Here is a 25,610-nt window from a genome sequence, read left to right as displayed (position 1 = left end):
CATAGAGGTGGGGAGGGATGGTGGCAGCGGGAGTGGTGAGAATGGGAAGATGGAAAGAAATGGATAAACTCAGAACCTATTTGGAGGCCCAGTGGAAAGAGGACTTGCTGATGAACTAGATATGGGGTGAGGGAAAGAGAATTCATAGAGAACTAATCGGATTTTGGCTTGAATGAGAACCTTTTTATTGTTTTCAAATACACCGTATGAATTTACAATGTACCAGCAAAGTATGAGTATAACATTCTATCACAGCCCACCGGCATTTGATACTATCTTCTTTCTAAGAAAACCTTTCATTTTTATGATTATGAAAGAGACTCTTTGAAAAGATTCCTTTTATAACATTACCTATGATCTCTTATACTACTTCACAGAACACACTGTCTGGTTTTGAATTTTGACTTGATGCCAAAGCTACTTAGATGAGGAAATCCCATAACGCAGAGAAAGCCATCCAATGTCCACAGCCCAGCTTTCTTCTTGGGAAAGGCAGGTGTGGGAAAGGCAGCTGCAGGAAAGGAAGTCACCTGTTCCCTGACCCTGGCCAGTAGACAGCCTTGACCATGTCTTAGGACAAGCAAGGGAAGAGTTAAGTCACACTGGGTCCACACTGCTTTTAATCTATGACTGCTGTGGGAGGAAGTCCGAGAGGCAGCCTTTCACATGACATCATAAAAGCCTGATTTATCACCAGCCACCAAACATCTAGAAAATCATAACATCCTTTCAGGAAAACACAGTGGAAAATAATCAGGCTGGCTTTGATGAAAGCTCTGGTAGGGACTCCCAAGTGTGACACTGTGCACAGTGACCCTGGGCAGGTGCCCTGCCAGCTCTCAGGGCGGCCTGCGCTGACAAGGCCAAGAGGCCCAGCTCCACAGTTGCCCAGAATGAAGTGTGGCCTCATGTCTGCAGATAAAGCAAGAGCCTGACCCACACTCTCTGTCTTGCCAAAAAGACACTTCGGTGTGTATGAGGATGCTTTGGAAGTCACAGCTCTGTCCAGATATGAGAAATAATTGATGGCAGAATATACAAATCACTCTTGTTCCATAATCCACCACCACAGAGGTAATGCCAGGCACCCTGGATTTGCTCGGCTCTGCCCACTCCTGGGACTGTGCTCAGGACACTGCTTGGCAGTTAGCAGTACGCCGCTGCGAGTCACTCTTAATAACTATGGGGTATAAGAGTTGACAGAGAAAAGTCACCCCAAAGTGTGAGAGGAAATTCAGGGGTGAACTCTTTCTGCCACAGGGAACTGGCCCAGGAATGTTTGCATCTCTGCATTGTTCATCTTGCTCAGTAATTTGATAAAACCACCAGGCAGGAACTTTGTCTTCTTTGATGTGTGTGATGTGCTTTGCAAATAAACACAGGAAAGAGGGACAAAGGCAGACCGGAGTCTTGGATGGTTCTAGAATTCTGGCCACACCACTCCTACAAAGGCCCGTTAGCATAGATGTAGGCCAATCTCTGCAAAGTGACACCAGCTGTGACGTGTTAGGATCTTGGGTTTGCAGAAGAGTGGTGCTCTGAAGACTGAGCCAGGACTGGTGAAGGGTGAGTATGGGTTGGAAGGGTGCTTTACTGCTGCACCTCACACACAGAGTCTGTGCATAGGATCATATACTCGTGTGAGTAGCCCCATGAAGGCTCCTGGGAGGTAGGAGCTCAGTATGGCCTGTGGAGGGAAGAGCCTCTAGGCCGGAGGAGCTCAGAGCGTGGGCCCTGACATGACCAGCCTTGGAGAGTGGCCACCCACTGCCACCTAAAGCAGCTCTGACCACACCGCTGTTCCATCCTCCCAAGTTTGATTTATTTATTTTTAAATATATTCTATTGATTTCAGAGAGGAAGGGAGAGGAAGAAAGAGATAGAAACATCAATGAGAGAGAATCATTGATTGGCTGCCTCCTGCACACCCCACACTGGGGATCGAGCTTGCAACCGGGGAATGTGCCCTTGACTGGAATCGAACCTGGGCCCTTCAGTCCGCTGGCTGACACTCTATCCATTGAGCCAACCAGCTAGGGCCCAAGTTTGATTTCTTAACTGGAAAAGCCTGCCTGTGCCTGATCTCCCCCGGATTATGTCCAGGGAACAGGAGTGACAGGAGGTGAGGCCTCACCGTGGCTCTGCAGCTCGAGCTCTCCTCATCTGGACACCTGGGACCTGCCAGACCAGGAGAATCTCAGGCTATTTTCTAGGCTTCCAGTGCCACCAGGAATGGCCATGACGGCACCTTTGTATTTATGAGCAGTTGACACACCAAAGAGGGCCCACCTACTCAGAAAGGATTCTGTCCTCTGTTGCCTTCAAAATCACGAGCCCAGGAGATGCCCAGGATACTTCCCTGGCAGATCCGGGCTTCGGGCGGATTCTTCCAGGAACCACTGCTTTCTAGGATGGCAAGGAACACCAAGAGACTCCCGACGAGGGAATTTTGTGAGCTTGGGAAACTTCCGAAGGACCTTTGCTCAGAACACCCTTTTCTATGAAAAGATTTCAACTCACAGAATTCAAAAGCGCCGTCGGGTTTTATTTATGCCACTTCCATGACCACTACTAACAGAAAATAGAAAGACACTGCTCCTCAGCAGCACAGCTTTCAGTTCCAGCCTCGGCATGAAGGAGACCACTCTGGACCTGGATGTGAGGAGAGAGTCTAGGGAACATGGGCATCTAATCTAAAGACTTTACCCAAATCTACAGAGTTCCTGAGTTTGATAGTGAGAGTTCAGAAAGGAATGCCTCGAATGACCACCATAGTAGTAATAGTAGTAATGATCGCTAACAGTTATCACAAAAACAACAGCCATGTAGCACTTACTATTTAAAAAGGACCCTCCAACCTATTTTCTCATGCAATCCTGGCAACGTTCAGTCATTCATGCACCCAATAGCTACAGTCACCGGGACCTCCAGTTCAAGGTCCAGCAGTGGAGACTGACAAGCCAATGGCAATATCTGATGCAGGTCAGAGTGCAGGGTAAGTGACAGAGAGCAGGTCAACAGAGAAGGGAATCAAATTGAGTGTAGGGAATATGGAGAAGGTTGAGACCTGAAGGGGACAGGAGAGGGTTGGAGAATGAGCTCTGTGGTGGGACTTAGAAGTGTCCTGAGCCAAGCATGTCACTGAAGTGCTTGCATAAATAAATAATGGGAGGACTTATCTAGAACTACCTCTTCCCCCAAGTGCTAGGACTAAGCTAGCACTCACAGATTTCAAAAGAGCTGTCTGGTCTTATTTATGCCACTGCTATGACTGCTACTAACAGAAAATAGAAAGACACCATTCCTCAGGGGGCATAGCTTTCAGTCCCAGGGCCTCGGCATGAAGGAGACCACTCACAGTGGTACAGAGGAGGGAACCGCAGCCCAGCAGGGTCCAGAGCAGATGCTCCCTAACCTGGGTCATGAAGCATGAGTGAGAGGTAGGAAGGCAAAGTGAAGGGCATAGAGATGTTAGAAAATCTTCCAGAATTGCAGTTTGGGATGGCTGAGGGCAGGTGGAGTAAAATTTCTCCCTCTGCTGGGTGCAGACCCCCAGGCGCCCAGCAGTCAGAGTTAGTTTAGCCTGAAATTTGGAGTGAACCTAGCTGAGTCCCCATTCCACCATTTATTAGCTGGGGTTTAGTTTCCTCATTTATAAACTTGTTCAATTTTATCTACTGACAATACAGATTAGCAATAATATAAGTGCTTAGAACAGTGCCTGATTTTGAGCAGGTATGGCTCAACATATGTTACGGCTCAATCAGGGCCTGAGGATCAAGCAGGATCCCTCAGATGGATACTGGAAGCCTTTGTGCCAGTTCTCCAATGCCACTGACCACCATCCCCGCACAGAAACCTCCAAAGAGAGCAACCGGCAGCTTCTTTCACAGACTGTCTGTTCCCGTAGCCTGCAATATTCTTGTTCCTCCTCTTTCTTTACTTAAACTATACCCCTATAAAAGTCATAGGGTTTGGGGTCACAGAAACTTAGGCTGAAATTCTAGATTCACCACTGGCTAGATGAGTCTCAGTCACCTCATTTGTACCACAACCTGGAGCTGTGGCAAGGATATGGTGTGTTGAGTGGTTGTCACTAAGGCCTCCATATATGCTCATTATCCTCCCCCTCACATCCCTCTTCAAGTCTCAGCCCTCTCCCTACACCCTGAATTTATTTCAACCTTCTTCTTGGTTATACCTACTCTCCCTTTGCATCCCCATAGCACTGGCAAACCTGCCAGCACAGCTGTCAAGGAGACCAATGGACAGGCAGCTCATGCCTACTCTGGGTGCTGGCAGTAGACCCGCCAGCTGGGAAGAAGCCAGGTCGTGATAAGAGCCACAGTGAAAATAGAATCGCGTAAAGGAGGTCAAGAATGTTGGTAGTGGTTAAGCAGCCATGATTGACAAGGAGGAGCCAGCTATGGGTGGTGCCAGCTGGGTGGCAGAGGGATGACTGGCCAGAACCCCGGAATGTCAGTCATCCCTGAGGAAGGGCCCAGGGAAGCTGCTTCAGGTGGGGTGAATTTAAGATGCTTCACCAAGAAGGATCCCAGGAGACCTTTCTTCCTCTGGGTACTCATCAGACCCTCTGCTCACAGGTGTCCTTGGGGTGCCCTTGGGAACCTGTTGGCTGTGCAGGGGCTGGTGATTGAATTGCCTGATTTCAGGACATCCTGGGAAGGGGCTGGAGGCCAGAGCAGCACAGACACTTGCTGTTAACAGTTCCAAAGCCCAGAGGCCTAGAGCAGTGGTCGGCAAACTGCCGCTCTGTTGATTAATGGGTTTGCCGACCACTGACCTAGACTCTCGATTCCAATAATTACAGGCTGTTGTTGTTCCTTGTGATTAAGCCCCTATCCCAGTGGTCGGCAAACTCATTAGTCAACAGAGCGGCAAAACGCGGCTCGCGAGCCACAGTGGCTCACGAGCCGCAGTTTGCCGACCACTGGCCTAGAGGCAGCTCACTCGGATCCCCTTACAATGCTCAGCACCCACCCGGAGTTCCTAGAGGAGGGGGTGGGGTCTGACATATTAAGTTCATCAGGGATAACAAGTCACTGTCACATGTTAGCAGAAATAGATGGAGGGGAATATGCTCTGCCCACTGACAGCACATGGAGCACCGCTGGAGGCTCTGCTGGGTCACAAATGGAGGCTTTCTGGAGAATGACTGACGTTCCTCCTGTCCGAGGAGGTGGATGCCTTAGCTGACAGACAGCCGGGGCACCTCCTTGCCCAGCACGGGCCTGCCGGACCCCGGCCTGTGGGAACCGAAGGCCCACTTTGATCTTTACCAGGTGACTCAGCCCTTACACCACATCTCTGCCTGGAGCTCTGGGAAAGGGCACAGGATCCTGGAACATGGAGGCTAGAGATGGAAAAGACCCCGCCTTGCACCTTGCACAGCTTCCCTCTTCTGCCTCCTTTTTTCTCTCCTCCTTTCCTGAAGGATTCATGTTTAAGTAAAGGCTTTGGACTATTGGCCCACCTTCTGTTTAATATTCTGCATGCGTCTCTGGAGGCTCACCATCATGAACGGGAAAGAGATGCTGTCAGCAATGCAGCACACCCTCCTCACCCAACGGTGCACAAGCTAGAAAGTCCTGAGAACCAGGATGAGGACCTGCCTCACCTGCCTCTGGGATCTCCATTCCCTTTCTTACCGGTCTCTGTGCCCTGGCACCTCAGACCCCTGCACTCTTCTTTCCCTCTGGCCTTATCCTCTCTGCTTGCTCCTGATATTGGTGGGTAGTAACAAGCTTAATTTCTGTGGAAACCTGACTAGTTTCAGCCTTTAAAGCCAACCCAAAGTCACCTGTACAACAGGTCTGCCTGACAGTTTCGGTTTTGGGGGTAGAAAATGATTTCTTCCTTTTATACCTTCAAAGTACTCCCCTCTCCTAGGGTTAAGGCCAGTCTAGCCTTGTCCTCTAGGCTAGAGGACTGGTCTTCATGGTGACCAATCTTGACCTATAAATAAAGTCTGTTTTCACCCTTATGAATAGAAACACAGTGTAATGTTTTGACTTGATAAACCTGCCTTCATGATGTTTACAGCATCCACGTAGAAGATGTAGGGGCCGCTGTGCTGCTGCACTGGGAGTGAGGAGCTGGGACCAACAAGGTCTGTGCCTTAGAGTCTACCAGGAAGTCAGGGGACTCGGCAGTGCACAGAGGGCTGGGGGTGGAAGGGGGGAAGGGACGCTGGTCTCCTGTGCTAATGCTCAAGGATCAAGGAACGGCTGGCCAAACGCATTCCTTACCTTCAATTCTCACCCTTCCCTCACACAGAGCTTTTCCTTATTTTTCTGTCATTTCATTGGTTCCAGTTTTGAAATTGCTCCACTCTCACCTTTGTCCCAGGTTTCAGTCTGCATTGTCCTTGTTTGCTTGGCAGCTGCAGCCCAGCGCCCACAGGCAGCTCAGCCACCGCACTGCGCACTGCACACTGCACTATGAGGGCCATTCCCTCAAGCCCTCTCCATGGACAGCCCTGTTTTGCTCTGCCAGTGTCCTCTCAATGTGCCCTTCTAGACCTTTTCTCTAGTTGTCAGTTTATTGCTCTCTTGTCTGCCTCCCTGGAATGTAAACTCCGTGACGGGCTGGAATCACCTGTCTTATTTACCTCTCTTTTCAGGGTCTAGTACTGCCTGGAACACAGCAGGCATCCAATAAGTCTTTGTTGAATGGATAAAGGAATGCTTAAACCTGAAGTCAAAACATTCCCCACCCCCCACTATATACACCTATTCCCCTACCTATTGCATTGTTTCTATTATCCTCCCCCTCCACACTCCATCTGAAAATCATGGTCACCTTTAGCTCCTTCCATATTTTGCCCACATTATTCATTCCCAAATCTTTTCCAAAACCGTTTGCTCTCAGCCTTTCCTTTCCTGGCCTTTAGCTCACACGTACTTGGCTGATGATGGTACTCTCCTTTTTCATAAACCACCCCTTCCCTGCTCAATGGCCCCTTCTCTGTTGGGATGCTGCTTGCTCATCCTGGAGCCCCATGTGACATTCCTCCAGTCAGAAGCCTCTATTACAGGCCAAATAAATCCAAACTTTCACCCACACTTTCAACATCTTTTACAATTTGATCTCCACCTCCTTCTCTAGGTTCCAGCTACACCTTGCACCCAGGGCAAGTGGGAGTAACCAGGAAGCTCACAGGTGCTGAAGACCCTCTTCTCCCTTCCCATATCTAGACTCAATGAAGAGGCTTAATCCAATGCCTATACAGTCCAGGTACTAGATGCTGGACACACACACACAGCTAAAAGTCATGGGTCTGGAGTGGGGAGGTCAATGCACAAGCAGGTCAGGGAGAACTTGTCAGTCCCTCCCTTAAGCAGACCACCTGTTGGCTCCCTTGAGTGTGGGAGGTCATGCCTGCTGCTCCCCTGGTCTGGCTAGGCAGAGGGGATTTGAGTAGGAAAGGGCTTTGCATAAAGGTGACAACCTGGTCGGGGAGCTGGGCAGGTGCCAGAGGGAGAGAAGCCTGACCCCTCCTCCAAGTGGCCCCGTGCTCTACAGGAATAAGGACCAGGGACTTTGGAGAATGGGCCTATGTAATGGGTGACTTTAATTGGCTCTACTCACTAATGTATAACCTCTCTACCAAATCCTTACAATTATAGAAGATCTTATTTGTTATGTGATATGGGAGGTGGAAGAAGGAGATCCTGAGCAAGAGTGCAGAGTTCAGTGGAAGCTGGAAACTCCCGGAAGCCAGGTGATTTGCAGGGATATTGGGCACGTGAGTCAATCACTGTGACCAGTGTGACAAGAACACCAACAGGTATCATTAGGCAGGGTGAAAGGGAAGAGAGGCAGGCACCGGCTCTGCACAGGAGATGATACCTGGGCTGGGTCTCAAGGAGTTCTGGAAACCTCGCATCAGTGTGAGAAGCACAAGCCACTCCTTCTTATAACAGCCCTCTCTGCACCTGACCTACCAACATCAGACCCTTCTCCTAAGAACCAGCTGGGAAGCGTCTCCTCCAGAGCTTGCTGACCCCAAGTGACCTGGTTTTCCTGTGAACTCAGGCAGCTCCGCTCCTCACCCACAGACTTGATGTACAGACCCTCGGCCCTTACAGCACCTTCCCGAGGGGAGAGGAATTCATCATTATCCACCCCATTCACTCTTAGTACGTGTCTTGCCTACAGTAACTACTGAAGACGTATTTATTGAAAGAGTGACCACATTCCTTGTTTCAAGCCCTCTTCCTTGATTTGATGAGAACAGATCTGGTTCATCTCTTTTCAAAATGTTTCCACTACCATTCTGTGGAAGTGACAGTAAACACAGAGTGGTTATTCTGAGTGTAAGAGATTCATAGGGAGTTCTTTTGGGCGGGATCTCTAACAGGTCTGCACATTATAGGGTCACGCTTCCTGCCTCGAGCACTGTTGAGAGCTGTGGTGGAGCTGTGTGGCAGTGTGGAGGCTCTAAGGGCCATTCTTACATGACTAGTGAGGGCTGCTCCCTTGGGCACAGCGTCATTTCACAACTAGCAACACAATGTTACTGAATTTATGGGAGAAAAACATAGAACAAGAACCACTTCTGCTAAACCCCTGTTCCTTGCTATTGTAGTAAGAAATAGTTTTGAACACATGTTAAAAATATACAATTACATTTCCCTTTATACAAGGAAAAGTATGGCTATTGACTCCTCAGTAAAAATGCAGTTACTTTGCATAGAGAAATTTCAGATCTGTTAGTTTCATAATGCTTTAATTCCTAGTTAGTCTAGCTAGTTACCACTCCCAAATAACAAAACACTATACATATTAACAATTTTAAATGAAATCATTTTTGCAAAATAGCTGCATTTTATTGGTCTAAGTGTAAAAGCACTGCGGTGGTCGTGGCCTGCTACCCTGTTTAGTTTTCCTGCTGGCTGGAGCAGAGACCTCTTGACTAAAAGTTCTACAACCTGGACAGTATCCTCAGAGCTCTTCTTTGAATTCATTGCTCTAAATTTCTAGATATACTAATGGCTGTACAGGCATCACTATACAGAATCAAAAATAAAAAGAACACAAGCTTGTTTTATGACAACCTTTTAAAATACACAAATGTAGCAACAATTTTTATTGTCAAAAAGTGTTAACTTATAATACTGTCTACAAAGTGCTATTCACATGCGAAGTTTCAGATTATTCTGAAACTCACTGGCCAGGAGGTTGGTCTCACAGGTGTGGGCGGGGCACATTAACCCTTTCTAGCTACAGGTCCTGTTTTAGGATGATATTGTGGTGCACTCTCAGGACATAGACCTGGGCACCAGGAGGAAATGAGATTGTTGATCTGTGGGGTTTTATATGGTCTTGCTACAACAGGTATGTGTCATCCACCCTTAACAGACAGGAAAACTCAGTCTCAGAGGTCAATTGGGAGGTCAGAACATCTGATCAGTTCCCTGTCTTTAAATTTAACACATACTTATGTCACAACATTACATATGTTTGAAACACCATGCATCTAGCCCTTTTCAGAGCACATTAAGCAATACATTTTAATTTTCCCAATAATAATTAAACTGAGATCCCAGAGGAGCAGAAATCCTCTATGATTGCACCTTGTCACATGAAAGCGTGTTACACAAGGTACAGAGGCTACAGGTCCAGATGTTCTTGCCCTGATTACTACATCTCCTCTAGGTGCAGGCCAAAGGGCAGTCTCCTTCTGCTGCAGTCCACCTCGCTTCCAGACAACAGCCAGTAACCCCAGGTTTTTTTCTTTAAACCATTCCTTCTTTGTTTTGAAGACAAGTTTATTGCATCCTTCTCTAATAAGGACACGTTTACCATGTGCCAAGAATATTGCTTAGGTATTCTGGTCCTAATGGCTCTTTAATGAAATACACCTCACGTGTCTAACTTCTTTATGTGGGTGACCAGTTCCTGGTCTCATAGTTTTCCCAATGCATCCCTCAGAGAGCCCTGAAAAGAACAGACTGGAACTTTCCAGCATGGTAAATCTGTACTTTACCTTCTGAAAAAGGTCAACAGTACCCACCCAGCTGTCTGACCTTGGACAGTAACACCTTCTGTGGCCTCACTGTTTTCATGTGAAGTGGCGGCGGAGTTGGATGTAATGGCTGAGGCCTCTCCTGGCTCTGCAGCTCTGAGACTGCAGCCTTTTCCTCCATCTCATTTTGTGAAGACTAGTGTCAATAACGTCCAGCACAAAGCATGGCAATCATCAAGGTGGTAGAGGCCCAGCAAAGATGGAAAGGATCACCTATGCACATGGCTCTAACGACTCTCCTTGGCAGCATTCTTAAGGGTCAAACTCCATGCCAAGAAGAAATAACCCATAATTATACATTAATTTCTTTTTTTAAAACTTGGAAGAGGCTACTTTAAGTGCTGTGACACTCTCTCAGAGTGTCTCATCAGATGACTCATGGCAGTGGCACCTATTTAAGAACCTGTGAGGTATGCTACAGTCCATTAGTAACCAGGCCAAACCGGAAACACTCAAAGGATTCTCTTACCAATTCTGATTTCATTTCTATCACCAATTAAAATAAATTACAAGTACAGGGGGGAAAACGCATCTTAACTCTTGTTGTCTACTGATTAAATGGTTTTTAAAAAATTATAACCATCTTCTTAGTTAGAAAAAAGTGAACAAATGAATGAAACAGAAAAATATTCTGCAATCCTGTCATCCCTTCTGGGGAGACAGGACCAGCTCCCCGGCCTGTGACAGAATCAGATCAACATGAAGACAGATGAGTAGCTTCCTTAGACTCTTCATGGGATGAAAACTAGGCTTTGCATTCAACAGGTGCACGTTCCTCTTTGAGTACCTTATCTAACTAATGATGGTCATGCTTGTTTCACCACCATTAGCAGCGTGTACACTCCCCTAAGGTTTAATTGGGCAGGGAGCCACTTTGGGTCTGGTGGCCTTGAGCCTGCTATGGCACGTAAGCAGCAACCCACACTCACCCCATGGCTTGTTCTCACCGTGTTTATCTCACACCTGTCATACAGGTTAGAAACATTCAAAGACAAGGTCACAAAGTCAGACTGATCTAAGACACCATGCTGGACTGAGTAGCTAAGGCCCAGAATGGTGTTCTTGTGCACTATCCTTCGCACATGCTCTTTAATTTGCATTTCTCAGCAAGGGACAGACAGGAAAGAACTCCCTTCTAAGATGCCCTGTGAGCCTCAATTTCTGGGTCCTGAGTCACCAAGGCTCCAACTATGCTATGTGCAAAACTTCCTTTAAGAAAGAGCAGTTGTGGATGTCTGGGCTTAGAACAGACTTGGATCTGAAGCTGGATTTAGTTGAGGCCAGACTTGCTATCCCTCCTTCCCCAATCCCTGACCTTGGAGAAAGTGGATGCAGGCATGGGGCGTTAGTGTTTTTGGACAGTGCAGACATTGTTCAAGGTCTCCTTCTGTCTGTCTATATCCTGTTTTTGGAGGTGTATAGGCTGCTACATACACACATGGGAACTGCTTTGGCCTTGTTCCGCCCTTTGCTAGGTTACCCATTTATTTAAGCTCCCCCTTTTATCTCTCAGGTTTGCCTGACTTTGCTTTGAGCCTTCTGGTTCACTTTCAGTCATTCAGATCACCAATGCATAGGATTCTTGGCTTTCTGGCCTCATTCCTTAGTTCATGCCACTCTTATTGGTGTCACCTGGGTCCTCATGCTGGTCAGATATGCTCTCTTCCTGTGACCCTCATGGTTTCACCCCTGATGCACTCACCTGGTGTCACTTCTCATTTATGCTCTTGACATTTGTTTAACTTGTCATATCATTCTTATTGGACTTTACGTTGCTCTATTCCACCTGCTCTAGGGAAAGATTAAAATTTTCTTTTTCCTGTGATCAAATACGGTGCTGTGCTTATAATGGGCCTTCAAAAACAAATGCCAAAGACAGATAAGTGGAATGACAGATCCTATGTTCATGAATTAGAAGACTTAATATTGATAAGATGACAATACTATAAAAAATGTAGCATTCAATGCAATGCCTACTAAAATTCCAATGGCGTTTTCTATAGAAATAGAAACCCATTTTATTTTTTATTTTATTTTATTTATTTTATTTATTTTAGAAACCCATTTTAAAGTTCACATGGAATTTCAAGGGATTAGGAATAGACGGAAGAATCTTGGAAACAAAAAAACACAAAGTTGTAATTCTCACACTTTTTGATTTCAAAACTTATTGTGAAGTTATTGTAATCAAAGCAGGGTGGTATTGGCATAGAGGCTGATAAACAGATCGATGGAATAGAATAGAGATCCTAGAAATAAATCTTCACATATATGGTCAAATGATTTTGACAAGGGTACCAAGACCATTCAATGAAGAAAAGACAGTCTTGAATAAATGATGTTTGGAAAGCTGGATATCCACACACAGAAGAATGGAATTGGACCCTTACTTTACACCATATACATAATCAACTCAAAATAGGTCAGACCTGGAGGGTGAGCAGGTAAACTCGGAGCTCACCTTCTCCCAAGGTCACATCAAAATTACAACCATCACTGAGAAGTATCTGAAGACTAGCTGAACAGAATTTCTATAACTGAAGATATAAAGAAGCCCATTGGGACTGGTAGGAGGGGCGGTGACACAGACCAGGCAGGTCTATACCCATGGTGTGACAATTAAGAAATGGGTGGGTTATATTGGTTGTGGAAGTCCCCCCTGAGGAGTGAGGGGTCATAGCCCTGAACTGGGCTCCACATTCCGATGCACCAGTGCCAGGAAGAGGAGTCCCCATAACATCTGGCTGTGAAGAGCAGGGGAGATTGCATCCCAGAGAGACAACAGTCTGTGTGAGAATGCTGCTCTTAAAGGGCCTGCACACAAATGCATTCACTCCGGCACAGGGGCAACAGCTCAAAAAATGCCAGGAATATACAGGAAAGACCCAAGTTGATTAATTTCAGGGTGAGGACTGGAAAGATAGAGATCAGGGTAACTCTCTCAGGGGACGAAATCACTGGCATGTTCCATTGTTCCTTCGTGAAGCTCTCCTCTCCCAAAGCTGGCCCAGTGCAGGAGGATGCCAAATTTGTGCTCTCCATTAACCTGGCTAACACCATTCATCCTGCTCCTGTGATTTCCTAAGATCTCACGCCACTCAATTCTCTCCCCAGCAGTTTCTTCTGGGGGCTTTTCCACACAAGCAGCCTGCCTTGGCTCATGGTGCAGACTTTCTCCCAAATCCACAAGGCCCACAATTCAGCAGAATCGTTCACAAGTCCACAAATGTACACTGTGGGACCATCGAAGGGTCCCAAGCCCAGCATAAGTAGCAGCCAGCCTTCGCTCACAGGTTAGTCTCTCCCAAGTGACTCCAAGCCCAGCACATACAGCAACCAACCGCCTATCTCTTTGTAGCACCTACCAAGTGGACCAAAGCCTGCAACAAGCAGTGGCTGACTAGCTCCATGCCCAACAGACACACCCATGGCCAGCCTTAGACCACACCTGAGACCCACCCAAACAGCTCCACACCCGACATACCTAAAATGCAACCCCAGCTGGCACCAGACCCCCGTTAAAGTGACTTCTGCTCTGGCCCTGGCCGGGTGTCTCAGTTGGTATCTGAGCCCTAATTTTTGTAGTATAACACTTAGCACAGTGCTAGCTATATCATGGGACTCAACAATGAGTTAAAAAAGTGCAGAAGTGAATATATAGATTCTGATTAATCTTTTCTTAAATTTCTAGAGCTACTCATTCAACTACTTCATGTTCAAACTGACATATGTGTATATGTATGTATATATATATTTCTTTTTTTAAAAAGATTTTTAATTGATTTTACTTTTATTTTTATTTAAAAAATATTGTTGAAAGTATTACATATGTCCCCTAACCCTCACTGACCCCTTCTAGCCTGCCCCCACCCCAGGCCTTCACTACACTTTATTGATTTTAGAGATAGAGGAAGGGAAGAGAATGAAAGATAGATCTGTGGCCGCCTGTGCACCCCCAGACACAACCTGGGTATGTGCTCTGACTGGGAATCAAACCAGCAACCTTTGGGTGCACAGAATAGTGTCCAACCAACTAAGCCACATGAGCCAGGGCTTTATTTCTTTTTTCAGTGAATAATTTTTCTGTTTATATAAAATATATACATTAACTTTTTTTTTTTAGGTTGAAACTCTATAATATTTTTTTAAAATTTATTTTGAAAGAAGAAGGGAGGAAAGGGGTCGGAGAGTGAGAGAAAGAAAGAGAAACATCAATGTGAGAGAGGAACATCAATCAGTTGCCTCCTGCATGCGGCCCTACCGGGGATTGAACCTGCAACCTATACACCTCTTATCTTTTACCCTGTTCCCCAGGCAGATTTACAACCACTAATCACAAGTTCAGGCTCAAATGAGGTAACTTATGCAAAGGGCTTTGTAGATAGTGAATCAGTACATACAGTAAAGCAGACTGATTTGCTTATTAGAAAACATCCTTTCTGATTGGGTTTGGCTCCTGGCTACACACTGTGGCCCTTTCTCTCCATGTAACTGAGATACTACTGAGCGAAGGGCTGAGGTCTACAGGGTATAGTACACTGGGCTGAGTGGTCCTTTATGTGGCTCCTCACCAGGAAACAGTCTCACAATTATGTTTACAAGGCACAAGAACAGACTGAAGTCTGGCTCCTCAGAGGACATGCTGGAGGCTTCCTCAGGGGGCAACAGGCACAGGGAAAGAGGTGCGGGTGAGCAGTGCTGGGACCAGGGAGTGGCACAGGAGAAAGCTCACCAGGGCCCTCTGCTCCATCCAGCACTCCATCTCACTGAAGTCATACCTACATTCTATACCAGGCTGACCACAGAGAAGAAACCTGTTTTGGGGGGTGAAAAACCATCATGACACTGTCAGAGACTTGAATAATTACAAATGCTGAATTAATTCTTTCATGCAATGGTCACATGCAGTGTCATGGTGGATAGCAGGCACACCCTCCTCCCTGTGGAGCAGGTGGGAACTGCTCCAGCTGGCACAGAGTGGCCGCCGGAGCCCGAGCCCTTCATCTATCCCATCGGCTGTGGTAAAGTGGCTCATCTACGGGATGTGAACTGTCCAACCACACGGAGCTCCTCTGGTGACAGGGACACTGAGGGGGTTGGCGTGGCTACAGGAGAGGCATTGGCTCCCGGGCCCTGGTTCTCTGGGCTGACTCAGAGGTATCTGACACCATCAGATTCCTGACAAGAGCATGGAGGCCGGTGACATGCCTGCGGGCATGGAGATCTCTGCCTCATGGTGAAGTGGCATGGGAGGCAGAGTGGGGCTGGCCTGCCTGGCACAGGTGGGCAGATAGGGCCCACCAGGCCCCCGCTGGCAGGCGCATTCATGCACTTGGGCAGGTGCTGAAATGAGACAGGCTGAGCTCAAAGATGCTGGTGGAGCTTCCAGATGATAGCTACAATGGGGATCATAACAACCAGATGAACCAGCGGATAAGTGCTACGTGGTGACTCGTGCACAGTAAAAACATCAGTTTTCTGTATTATTTTACAGCATCAACTTGCTTAGGAATGCTTTCAAGCAGGACATGGATACTCTGCATTGCTGAAAACAGACCAAGACATTTATGAACTGGTATTCACATGGCCCTTTCACTACCTGAGTGTGTGAAATGAGACCACATTTCCTGTCCTTAGTACTCCTTCAGGAGCAGCAACCACGGGGTGCTGCAAAATGTTTCCATCAAGAGTGACAGTTGAGGGCAGGCACCCGCCTTCACTTATTCCTGTCCCAACCACTTTCTCTGTCCCTTGAGAGTTAAGCAAAATTCTCTTTCATTAATTTTATTCTTTGCTCCTTAAAAATATTCTTGTAACAAAGACCCACGTCCAAGCAAACAACTCACATAATAATTAGAATGTCCCCCTGCTGTCTTTTTAAAAGTGTGAGGTGAGCTCTGTGGACAGTGGCATGCCCGCCCAGGGCCAGGACGCTGGCTCACTTCAGCCGTGCCTAGCACAGGGCAGGTGCCCCGAGCCGAGCCCAACATTTCTGCATAATTCTGGTGAAACAGTTCAGAAGCTGGGATTTCAAAGGGTGTGTGTTTGCAAATAAATATCCAAATCATGGTCTAGAACACGTGCCCCTGAATTCTAAACTGAAAGACATTATGTTGAGGGCTGTCTTCCCTTTCATTCAGTAGTTCTTCATGAACTGATTTTGTAAATATTGCTGTCCTTCATATTAATGGTGGTTTCTCTTATGGGGATTTAGGGGAAATGCCAGTTATTACCCAGCAGTTGCTTCTCTAATGAGCACACTTCCAATTCATTCACTCTTTCAAAGCTGAAGCCACAATGTGTGAAATCTCGTTTCATTTAGCTTTTCCACCACAGAAGGACAGTGTGCTTCGCTGACCGCTGGCCGTGCATGTCCCGCCTCAGGTAGAGTTATGGTCACCTGCATGAGGGGGGCCTGTCACAGGCAGCAGAGCTGCTCTCATTCACCCAGTGCCTCATCTACTTTATGGCACACTCAATCGTGTCAGCATGCTGATCATGATGAAAAAAGCAATTTCTTTGAAAGATTAATTAAATTAGTTTTTATTTTATTTTTTTGTTAATCCTCACCCAAGGATATTTTTTCCATTGATTTTTAGGAAGAGTGGAAGCGAGAGGGAAAGGCAGAGAGAAACATTGATGTGAGAGAAACACATTGATTGGTTGCCTCCTGCACGAGCCCTAACCAGGATCCTGCAACCAAGGTACCTGCCCTTGAACAGAATTGAACCTGAGACCCTTTGGTCCGCAGGCTGACGCTCTATCCACTGAGCCAAACCAATTAGGGCTTAAATTAGTTTTTAAAGAATAAAAGTGCAGGACTAAAAAAAAAAAAAATCAACATATGTGTTCATAATTTATCATCTCAAAACCATAGAATCTGGAATATTTAAAGCATCTGAGAGATTCTTCAGATTGACATTCCTTTTATAGATCAGAAAGTGGGGCACCCACCCTGGGGAGGTCACTGTCCTGACCCGAATCCCCTTGGCAGGATAGTACTGTCATCCGGCCCAGCCCACTGTTAAAAATGTCCAAGGACTGAGGATGGGGAGGCACAGTTAGGCTTGCTTAGGGAAGAGAGCTTTGGTCTGGGTGGGGCCTGAGAGTCTTCCTCTGACATCTAATGACTCACAGGGGTGAGGGTTTGGAATTGTTAGAGGAAATAAATTTAGAAGTTTCATGGAGGCAGCTTTGGTTTTAATAGAAAAATATAACATTCTAATAACATTAGCTTTCTGACAGCGGGATGAACTTCCTTGTGAGCTGGTGACCAAGTCTTCGTCAGGAGCAAACAGACCCTGCGTGGCCTCTGCAAGGCTCTGTGAGGACCTGTGAGGCTCTGTGAGGACCAGAGAGGCTCTGTGAGGACATGTGAGGACCAGAGAGGTTCTGTGAGGACCTGTGAGGACCTGTGAGGACCTTTGAGGACCTGGGAGGCTCTGTGAGGACCTGTGAGGCTCTGTGAGGACCAGAGAGGCTCTGTGAGGATCTGTGAGGACATGTGAGGACCAGAGAGGTTCTGTAAGGACCTGTGAGGACCTGGGAGGACCTTTGAGGACCTGAGAGGCTCTGTGAGGACCTGGGAGGCTCTGTGAGGATCTGTGAGGCTCTGTGAGGACCTGGAGGCTCTGTGAGGCTCTGTGAGGACCTGGGAGGCTCTGTGAGGACCTGGGAGGCTCTGTGAGGACCTGGGAGGCTCTGTGAGGACCTGTGAGGACCTGGGAGGCTCTGTGAGGATCTGTGAGGCTCTGTGAGGACCTGGGAGGCTCTGTGAGGCTCTGTGAGGACCTGGGCATTGGCAGGAGGCCAACAGATCCCACTGCTTAGCTGGGCAGGAAAATGGGGATTGTATACTGGGAGTACCTTTAAGGAAGGTTTCTCTCCACACATCCCCCTCTTCCTTTTTCTTTCTTTTACAACTTCACTGTTGCTTATAATTCACCCATTTCAACAGTACGATTCAATGATCTTTAGTTGCTCTACCAAGTTTTACAACCATCACCAAACATCAGTTTTTAACAATTTGCCCCAGTAGGATCCTACAGGGGCAGTCATTTTAACTAAAGCTCATCTCTAGGGTCAAGGTTGTCTAGTGAGGTGCCAGTATCATGCCCACCAAATCATGATGGTGTGCATCACAGCCCGAGTGCCTCACAGCAGGTGTATTGTGTGCTGCTCCAAAACAAAAACAAAAACAAAAACAAAACAAGGGTCAGAAGGGGCTGGATGAAGAGGAAGAGATTGGCAGATGGGTGACAGAAAGCCCATGAGTGAACCAAAGGGCTAGGTTCACTGAGGCGGCAACAAGAAAAGAGTATACTCCTTTTCCACTGGTCCTCAGCTCTATATAAGGTTCCAGCTATAATAAATCTGTTTAAGGCAGTGGACACAAATTCTCACAGCCTGACATAGTGCACTTTAGGGGGTCTTTAAGAATACTCGATCACTTGAAAAAGACAGTCATTCAGGAAACTAAAGCTAGCAATAAAATGATCATAATTGTAATGTCCATTTAAAAAAATAGTAATACCCATTTTAAACCCACTTTTAACTTGTTAAAATCATCAGAAAAAGGGAGTCCTTACCAAACCTGGGCTCCTGTGGTGTATTTCGAAAGGCATTGCCAGTAGCCTTCTTATGGACACTCTGTGGACATTTTGTGGGCATGTGCTGGCTCTGTGCCCTGAACATGCATCACACTGCTGCTGACCCCAAAGATCTGTGTGCTCTTTATTTCATTTTATGTTTTATTATTTTCGATTACAGTTGACAGTCAATGTTATCCTGTATTAGTTTCAGGTGTAGAGCACAGTGGTTAGACCAGTGGTCGGCAAACTCATTAGTCAACAGAGCCAAATATCAACAGTACAATGATTGAAATTTCTTTTGAGAGCCAAATTTTTTAAACTTAAACTATATAGGTAGGTACATTGTTATTAACTTAATTAGGGTACTCCTTCAATCGCACTGTACGTGCGCGCCCGCACGTGGTATTTTGTGGAAGAGCCACACTCAAGGGGCCAAAGAGCCGCATGTTGCTCACGAGCCGCAGTTTGCCGATTACTGGGTTAGACAATCATGTACTTTACAAGTGCTCCCCTGATATTCCCAGTAGTCACCCTGTTTGTGCTCTTAAGGCAGGCTGGTAAGTAACACCATGAGGAAAACTATGTGCGTGCTGTTTTGTGGACACACTCACACTTCCTGGCTTCGGCGTGCCTGGGAAGCCCCAGCTAATCACACCTGCACAATCATGGAAAGGGTGAGGTGAAGCCACCAATCCACGTGCCAATCAAAATCCAAGGGCCCTTCATGGGACGGTAATATATTTTTTTAAGGTTATGCCTCGGATTTCAGCTACGAGAATGTGACCATCTTACTTGAGAATTGATTCTTTATACAAAACTTGGAAGAGTGGGCTCAGAGTCACTGGGCTTCTAGCACCTAACATCTGAAAGAAAAAAAACAAAACACAAACTACACGGAAAACCTAAGAAAGCCATTCCAGTTCCCTGAACCTGAAAATATTGTAACACAGCATGTAAGTCTCCAGAAAAGCTGAGGGGAAGAGAATGTCAGGGGTCCCGAGTAGCACTTCTAGTGGGAGAAGATGAAGATGCATGTTCCATCAAAGCTGTAAATTGTGGGGATATACTCTGCTCTGTTCACCTCTTCAGTCAACTGGATAAGAATAACCTCTAACCGGGCTGGCAGTGAATTCTATCTATTCTGATTATTAGCTGACTGGTTCCTGAATTCAAATTACCTACTTGTTTTGTAACATGTAGGCAATATGACATTATATAGGAGGAGAGCAAATCTAAAATCCAAATCCTGCTAGAGTCTTTTAAAAATAGACACAACTACAAAAGTGGGGTGGGAAAAAATATCCGTGCACAGCATGTGGAATCGTTCTGAGAGCTGCCGGAAGACAAGCACATCAGGACCTCTCATTCCTTCAGCACAGCTCCATGGATCTGTAAATAAATCAGTGCTGGTCACACCAGACAGCCTCCCTTTTCTCCCATCTTGACCTTGAGATATGGCCTGAGGAGACCACAAGTCCCAGCAAGCAGCTTTCAGTCTGCACTTGAGCAGTGCCACATAAAAGATGAAAGCAATTACAACAGACACCATCTGCAGCAAACGCCACGATGCAGCCCCTAGACTTCTAGAATATTACTAGGGAGCCTGTAACTGGCCCCATGTTTGGGCACAGGCCTCACTGACATCTTACAGTGGGGATAACTTCTTAAGGGCTGTTCTTAGACCCCCAAGTGGAGGGCAGGGCAGTGCTGTTAAGACCTTACAGTCATCAGTGAGCGATGATCCGGGAACCTGGGAAGGCTCTAATAATAAGTGAGAATTGTCATCAGGGTACTCAAACACTTACCCAGCTATGCATCTTCAAAGCACATTACAAACATTAATTAATTAATGTACACTACACCCCTGTGATGTCGTTAAGTATTATTATCTCCATCTGACATATAAGGAAACAGGTTAAGTGGCTTGTTTGAGGCCACACACAAGCCCCGAGTGGGGCTGGGAACTTACATTAGAAACCTGACTGCACCGCACCCAGGTGTGCCAGTGGTGTGGTGGCTGGCTCACTGGCTGTCGGAGCCCTCCAGTCCGAGAGAGAAGCCTCTGTCTGGGGGCCTGTGGCCGCAGTAGACTAGCTGACCGGTGTCAGAGGAGGCAGCCCCCAGCTGGTTGTCAGACCCTGTCCACCAGCCAATAGCGATGCCACTCATTTTTATACCAGAATAGTAAGGGTTTGACTGGGAGAGCAGAAGAGCCAGCTGTACTCTGGCTAACTCATCACAGGGTCTGATGCAGTGGGTGGTGGAGGCCAGTCTGGCTTCATATTCCTTCGTCATAGGGGAAACACACTGACAGGTCTGGCTAAGGGAAGGTGAGCAGGTAGCCACCCTCCCTTAGCCAAGTGTCACATCTAAAGAGTGGGTAGTGGAGGGAGGAGAAGATGGAAGAAAAGAGCAAGCATGGGCGGTGAGGGGGGGGAGGCGGTATCTGAGAGTCATTGGGAACAAGGGCAATACTTTGGGAACTGCACTAGGAAATGGGGGAGAAAATTGAGAGCCAAGAGAAACACCACAGAAGGGAGACTGAGACCAGGGAAGAACTACCCTAGCACCTGGAGGTGGGCACAGGGGAGGAAGCTGGGTGGCAGACAGAAAAGGGGGGGACTGAGAAAAGGAGAGAGGAGAGCCAGCACTATCTTGAACACCTTCTGAGTATCCACAGGTTCACAAAACTCACTCATTTAGTCCTCAAATCAACTCTACCAGGTGAATATCACGTTATTTTTATCTTCACGTTAGGAATGGGAAATTGAGATACCAACGGTCTATTTTCCCTACACACCTCTCTACCTCCGGCTCTTGCTTACTCTGCACCAGGCGCACTGGCCCTTTTGCTGTTCTTCAACCAGCAAAGTACCCCCCACCACAGGCTGTGCACTCATAGAGCAGCCCCTCCAAACATCTGCACGGCCTGACCCTCACCTCCTCAGCGCTGTGTTCAAAGGTCTTATTCTCAGAGTGGCCTTCCTGATCGCCTTTTGCCTACTTCCTTTTTCCTCATAGCACATATCCCCCCTAATATAGTCATTTATTTATTGTCCCCATGTCCTACCATTAGAAGGTAAGCACCCTACAAGTAAGGACTCTGCATCGCCAAGGCCAAGAGCAGTGCTTGGCACACAATGAACACCAGTAAGAACGTGTTGGACAAATGCTTAATACTTGTGTGTACCACCTATCATAGTTTCTTTACAATAATTAGGCTAATTGTTGCTTACACAAAAAGTAATCCAGCAGTTTTTCACTTTGGCAATTATTTTTATCAAATGAATCCTGAAATGTTACACATTCTTACTCCATAAGACCTACTTTGGATCTTAATAATATTTTTTAGATCAAGAATCTGCTTTTTCTTACTTGAACCTTTTTTTTTCCTGCACTTCCTTTTATTATCATCATAACCTTTGCATCAGAATACACAGCAATGATAGCAGATTTCTTTTTAAAGCTTAGTATTAAGTATTAAATATCTCTCCCCATTTTAATTTTACATTACTCTGCCAAGAAAAAAAATTAAAACTCAAGTTATCTGAAGCCTGGACACACTTCCATGATTAGCTGCTGCCTCAAAGTTGGTTACTTCTTCCTGCTGTCAGCAGATCCAGGCCCCAGAAAGACGGGACCGGTTAACCGTTTCTGAAAAGTATGTTACAAAATGGATGGCCTGTTCTAAGCCAGGTTACAAAGTAAGGACGGGGGTAAGGGAGGGACGTTTTCTTCCAGGAAATGAATTTCTGAAGAGTCCCAGTCCATCATTTTTCCCAAAATGGTTGGAGGAGGGATACAATCTCAACATGAGCTTCAAAGTGCTCTGTGCCAAGGGGACAGAGTTGCCTGGCTGAGGAGGGGCACGGCCAGGTGGATCACCCCTCCTTGGTGAGGGACAGGGAAAGCTTATCCCCCTGCCCTGAGGTGGAAAGGTGGGCTGAAGCCTGGCTGGCACTGAATTCTCTAAGAGGTTTCTTCTAGAAACAGACAACTCGGACGCTTCCTTTCACTTCAGCAAGGAAGTTATTTTTGAAAGCACTTGGGAAGTTCCCCTCCAGCCTGGAGTGGGAGGCTCAGAGAAGAGAGTCATCAGTACAGCCACCTTCCAAGCCATAGCGGAATTCCTGAAGGTTGGAGACCCCATAGAAGTGGACGAAGGCTGCCACCACCAGGACATGAACAATTTGATGCGACTGGAACCATATGTCAAACTTTGCAGGAAAAAAGCACTCAGGAATTTGAGCAGCAAAGAGGCCAGCCCCGGTGATGTACATCACAGCCATGAGGAAGAACCAGCCCATCTGGCCCACGGTGGTGGCCTTGACAAAGCCCTCGGCAATGGTAAAGTGCATGGTGGGCACGACGCTGCTCAGACCGAGGCCCAGGAACACCCCTGCTCTTGTCTGCCGGTGTTTAGGAGTGGCAAACCGGTCCCACTGTGCCACAATAATGGCGGAAATGCCCAGGACACAGATGAGGGAGAGGTAGATGAGCCATGACTGTGGGGAGCAGTAGAAGGAGTAATAGAGCCAGGGGACAAAGCTCCCCATAATCAGTATGGCAATCCCTGAATAATCCAGTTTGGAAAAGGTCTGAGAGACTTTCTCTGAGTGACAGTAGACAGTGTGAAAGAGCCAGGAGAAGCTGAGGCAGAGCAGCGTGCTCAGGAAGAACATCCCCAACACCACCTTCTCCTGCAGGGGGTCCATGAAGTACATGTTTGGTCTCAGCATCGTCAAGATTTCCAGAAATAGAAATAGCACAAAACCAAGCAGGTGGGTCCAGATATTGCTGGTCTCTGTGTGGATACGGAAGATGCTCCTGAAGCAGGCCCGGAAGGAGGGCATGGGCGACCTGTGGCCGTGGAGCAGGTAATCGTTGTCCTTCAGCCAGTCGGGGAGCACATCGTACGGGATGACTCTCCAGCGTCCCTCCCAGACCTTATACACGAACTCCTCCATCTTCTCCATAGCACGGTATGCTTGCAGGGGAAGTGTCAGGACCCTCACCTCCACCTCCTCCTCTTCCTCCTCCTCCTCCTCCTCCTCCTCCTGGGGCACTGGGCATGCTTGCTCTGCTTCAGCTTTGGCTGGGTCAGCGATTCCCCGTTTGTCCTTCTCTTCTAGCAGGGGTCCCAGTTCAGCCAGCTCCACCGTGTCAGTCTCCCTGTTACTGGCAGGAGCCCCATTGCCCTGTGCCGCCACCGGTCCTTTGTGAGAACACATCTAGCTGGTACCTCAATACCCTGCAGCTTCAGCTTGGGGGTGGGCTGGGTGTCTCAGCCCCAGGGGGCAGAGATCTCCCTGTGATGGCAGACACGCTGGGCAACGCTCAGCTGGGGCCGCGGACCCCGCGCTACATCCCGCAGCGCAGCAGGCAGCCTGCAGCCCAGCGGCCCTGATCTTTACGCTCCCCCTTACTTGAACCTTATTGGCCTTCGGTTAAAACCAATGAGAGCTGGGGCTGACTTGTTGGCCACAAAGACCTCTGAACCATGCATGCATTTCCTTTATCCTCATGACCCCGCCTCATCTGTCAGTCCCCCCTCAACCACTGACTTATGTCACCAAGGATGATGGCCAGGTGTGTTCTTCTGACTTCACTGCTCAGAGGACTGGGGTCTCCCCTCCCCTTCCCACCAGAGAAAGGAATCCTTTCTCCTTGGAGGGACCTTGGATGAATAGTGTCCATCTGAGAGCTCTCATTCCACTGTGTCTGCTCAACTCTTCATTTATAAACCCGTATTGAAGGGTTAGTGCCTCATGTAAACTATTTCCTGATGAGCTGCAGCTCTGGCCCAAGAATTTAAAGAAAAATACTAATATTTACGCATAATACTTAATTTAGCAAATCCCCATATCGCAGAGGCTGCATACATGGGTGGAGATTTCTTTAGCTCACTGATATCAAAGGTATAGGGCAGTACAAACATTGTGAAATTGAAGTTAAAACAGGCCTAACTGTAGTACTAACATGCTTTACTTCAATAGTGTTCATCATAACTGCTTATACATGACATATGTCTGTGTAAATATGTACATCCTTCTACATGCCCTGTCAGCTTTCCTCATCCATAACTCCTGTGGATGGAGGAGGATTCATGGAATTGGCAGTTGGTTGGTTGTTTTTACCACTGTATTCAAAGGTGGCTTAGACTTTCAAGGACACAAAGTGTATAATCACAATTACTTTAAAGGGTTTCAATTCCATGTCCTACAGAGACCATGGGCCAGCCTAGAAATGGAAAGTGATCATGAAATTCTATATAGTAAAAGCCCAGCGACCATAACGGCATAACGACCGGAATGGCTGCTCAACCAGTAGCTATGAGATGCATTGACCATCTCTCGGTCCCCCCCACCCCCGTGCCTCCTCCACCCCCACCCCCCGTAGGCTCCGATCGCAGCATGGTGAATGGAGAACCATGGGGAACTCAGTGGGTGGTGGCAGGATGGGACTGGGGACTGGCGAGCAGGTGGAACGGCCTATCTCTTGGTCCCTCCCTCCGGCCTGCAGGCTCCAATCACAGCATGGTGAATGGGGAACCACGGGGAACTGGGTGGGTGGCGGCGGAGCGGGACTGGGGACTGGCGAGCAGGCGGAAGATAGCCCTGATCACAGGCTAAGCCCACATACGATTTTGTGCGCTGGGCCTCTAGTATGAATATAAAAGGGAAAGGGGGATAGACCCTTGACTTTTAGTGCAAAGACTCAGACTTATCTTAGACTCACTTTGTATTACTTTCACCCATGTTTCTTCTAGGGTAGGCGTGAGTATCTGGTAGGGAAGCACAGGGTGCAAAGTATGCTGTTGTTTTTGGTGCCTTGGTTTTCCTCTTGTACTGCAACTCAAGCAGAGGGCCTCCGTCCTCTTTTTGGTGACCATATATTCCCGGTCTGCATTTTGTCTGGACATGTGCTTTGCTCAGTGGCTGCTGAGTTAAGAATGGAGTAGAGGCAAG

The 25,610-nt window shown here is 47.3% G+C and overlaps 2 protein-coding genes across 3 annotated transcripts in view; both read right to left on the bottom strand.

Annotated features, from left to right (window-relative positions):
* The window catches only part of GMDS (GDP-mannose 4,6-dehydratase), a 736,645-nt gene that overhangs the window by 10,305 nt on the left and 700,730 nt on the right, over positions 1–25,610 (bottom strand). The gene's annotated exons all lie outside the window — the stretch shown is intronic.
* On the bottom strand, positions 22,722–23,873 carry LOC308241584 (adiponectin receptor protein 1-like; the record flags this gene model as incomplete). Its single annotated transcript, XM_080655087.1, has 1 exon — positions 22,722–23,873. The coding sequence occupies one exon, from the start codon at positions 23,871–23,873 to the stop codon at positions 22,722–22,724; it is 1,152 nt and encodes a 383-aa protein (XP_080511213.1).

Source organism: Plecotus auritus (genome assembly GCF_963455305.1).
Source record: "Plecotus auritus genome assembly, chromosome: 2".
NCBI classification, from domain to species: Eukaryota; Metazoa; Chordata; class Mammalia; order Chiroptera; family Vespertilionidae; genus Plecotus; species Plecotus auritus.
The sequence above is the reverse complement of the archived record's forward strand: the minus strand, read 5'-3'. Positions and strand labels throughout refer to the sequence as shown.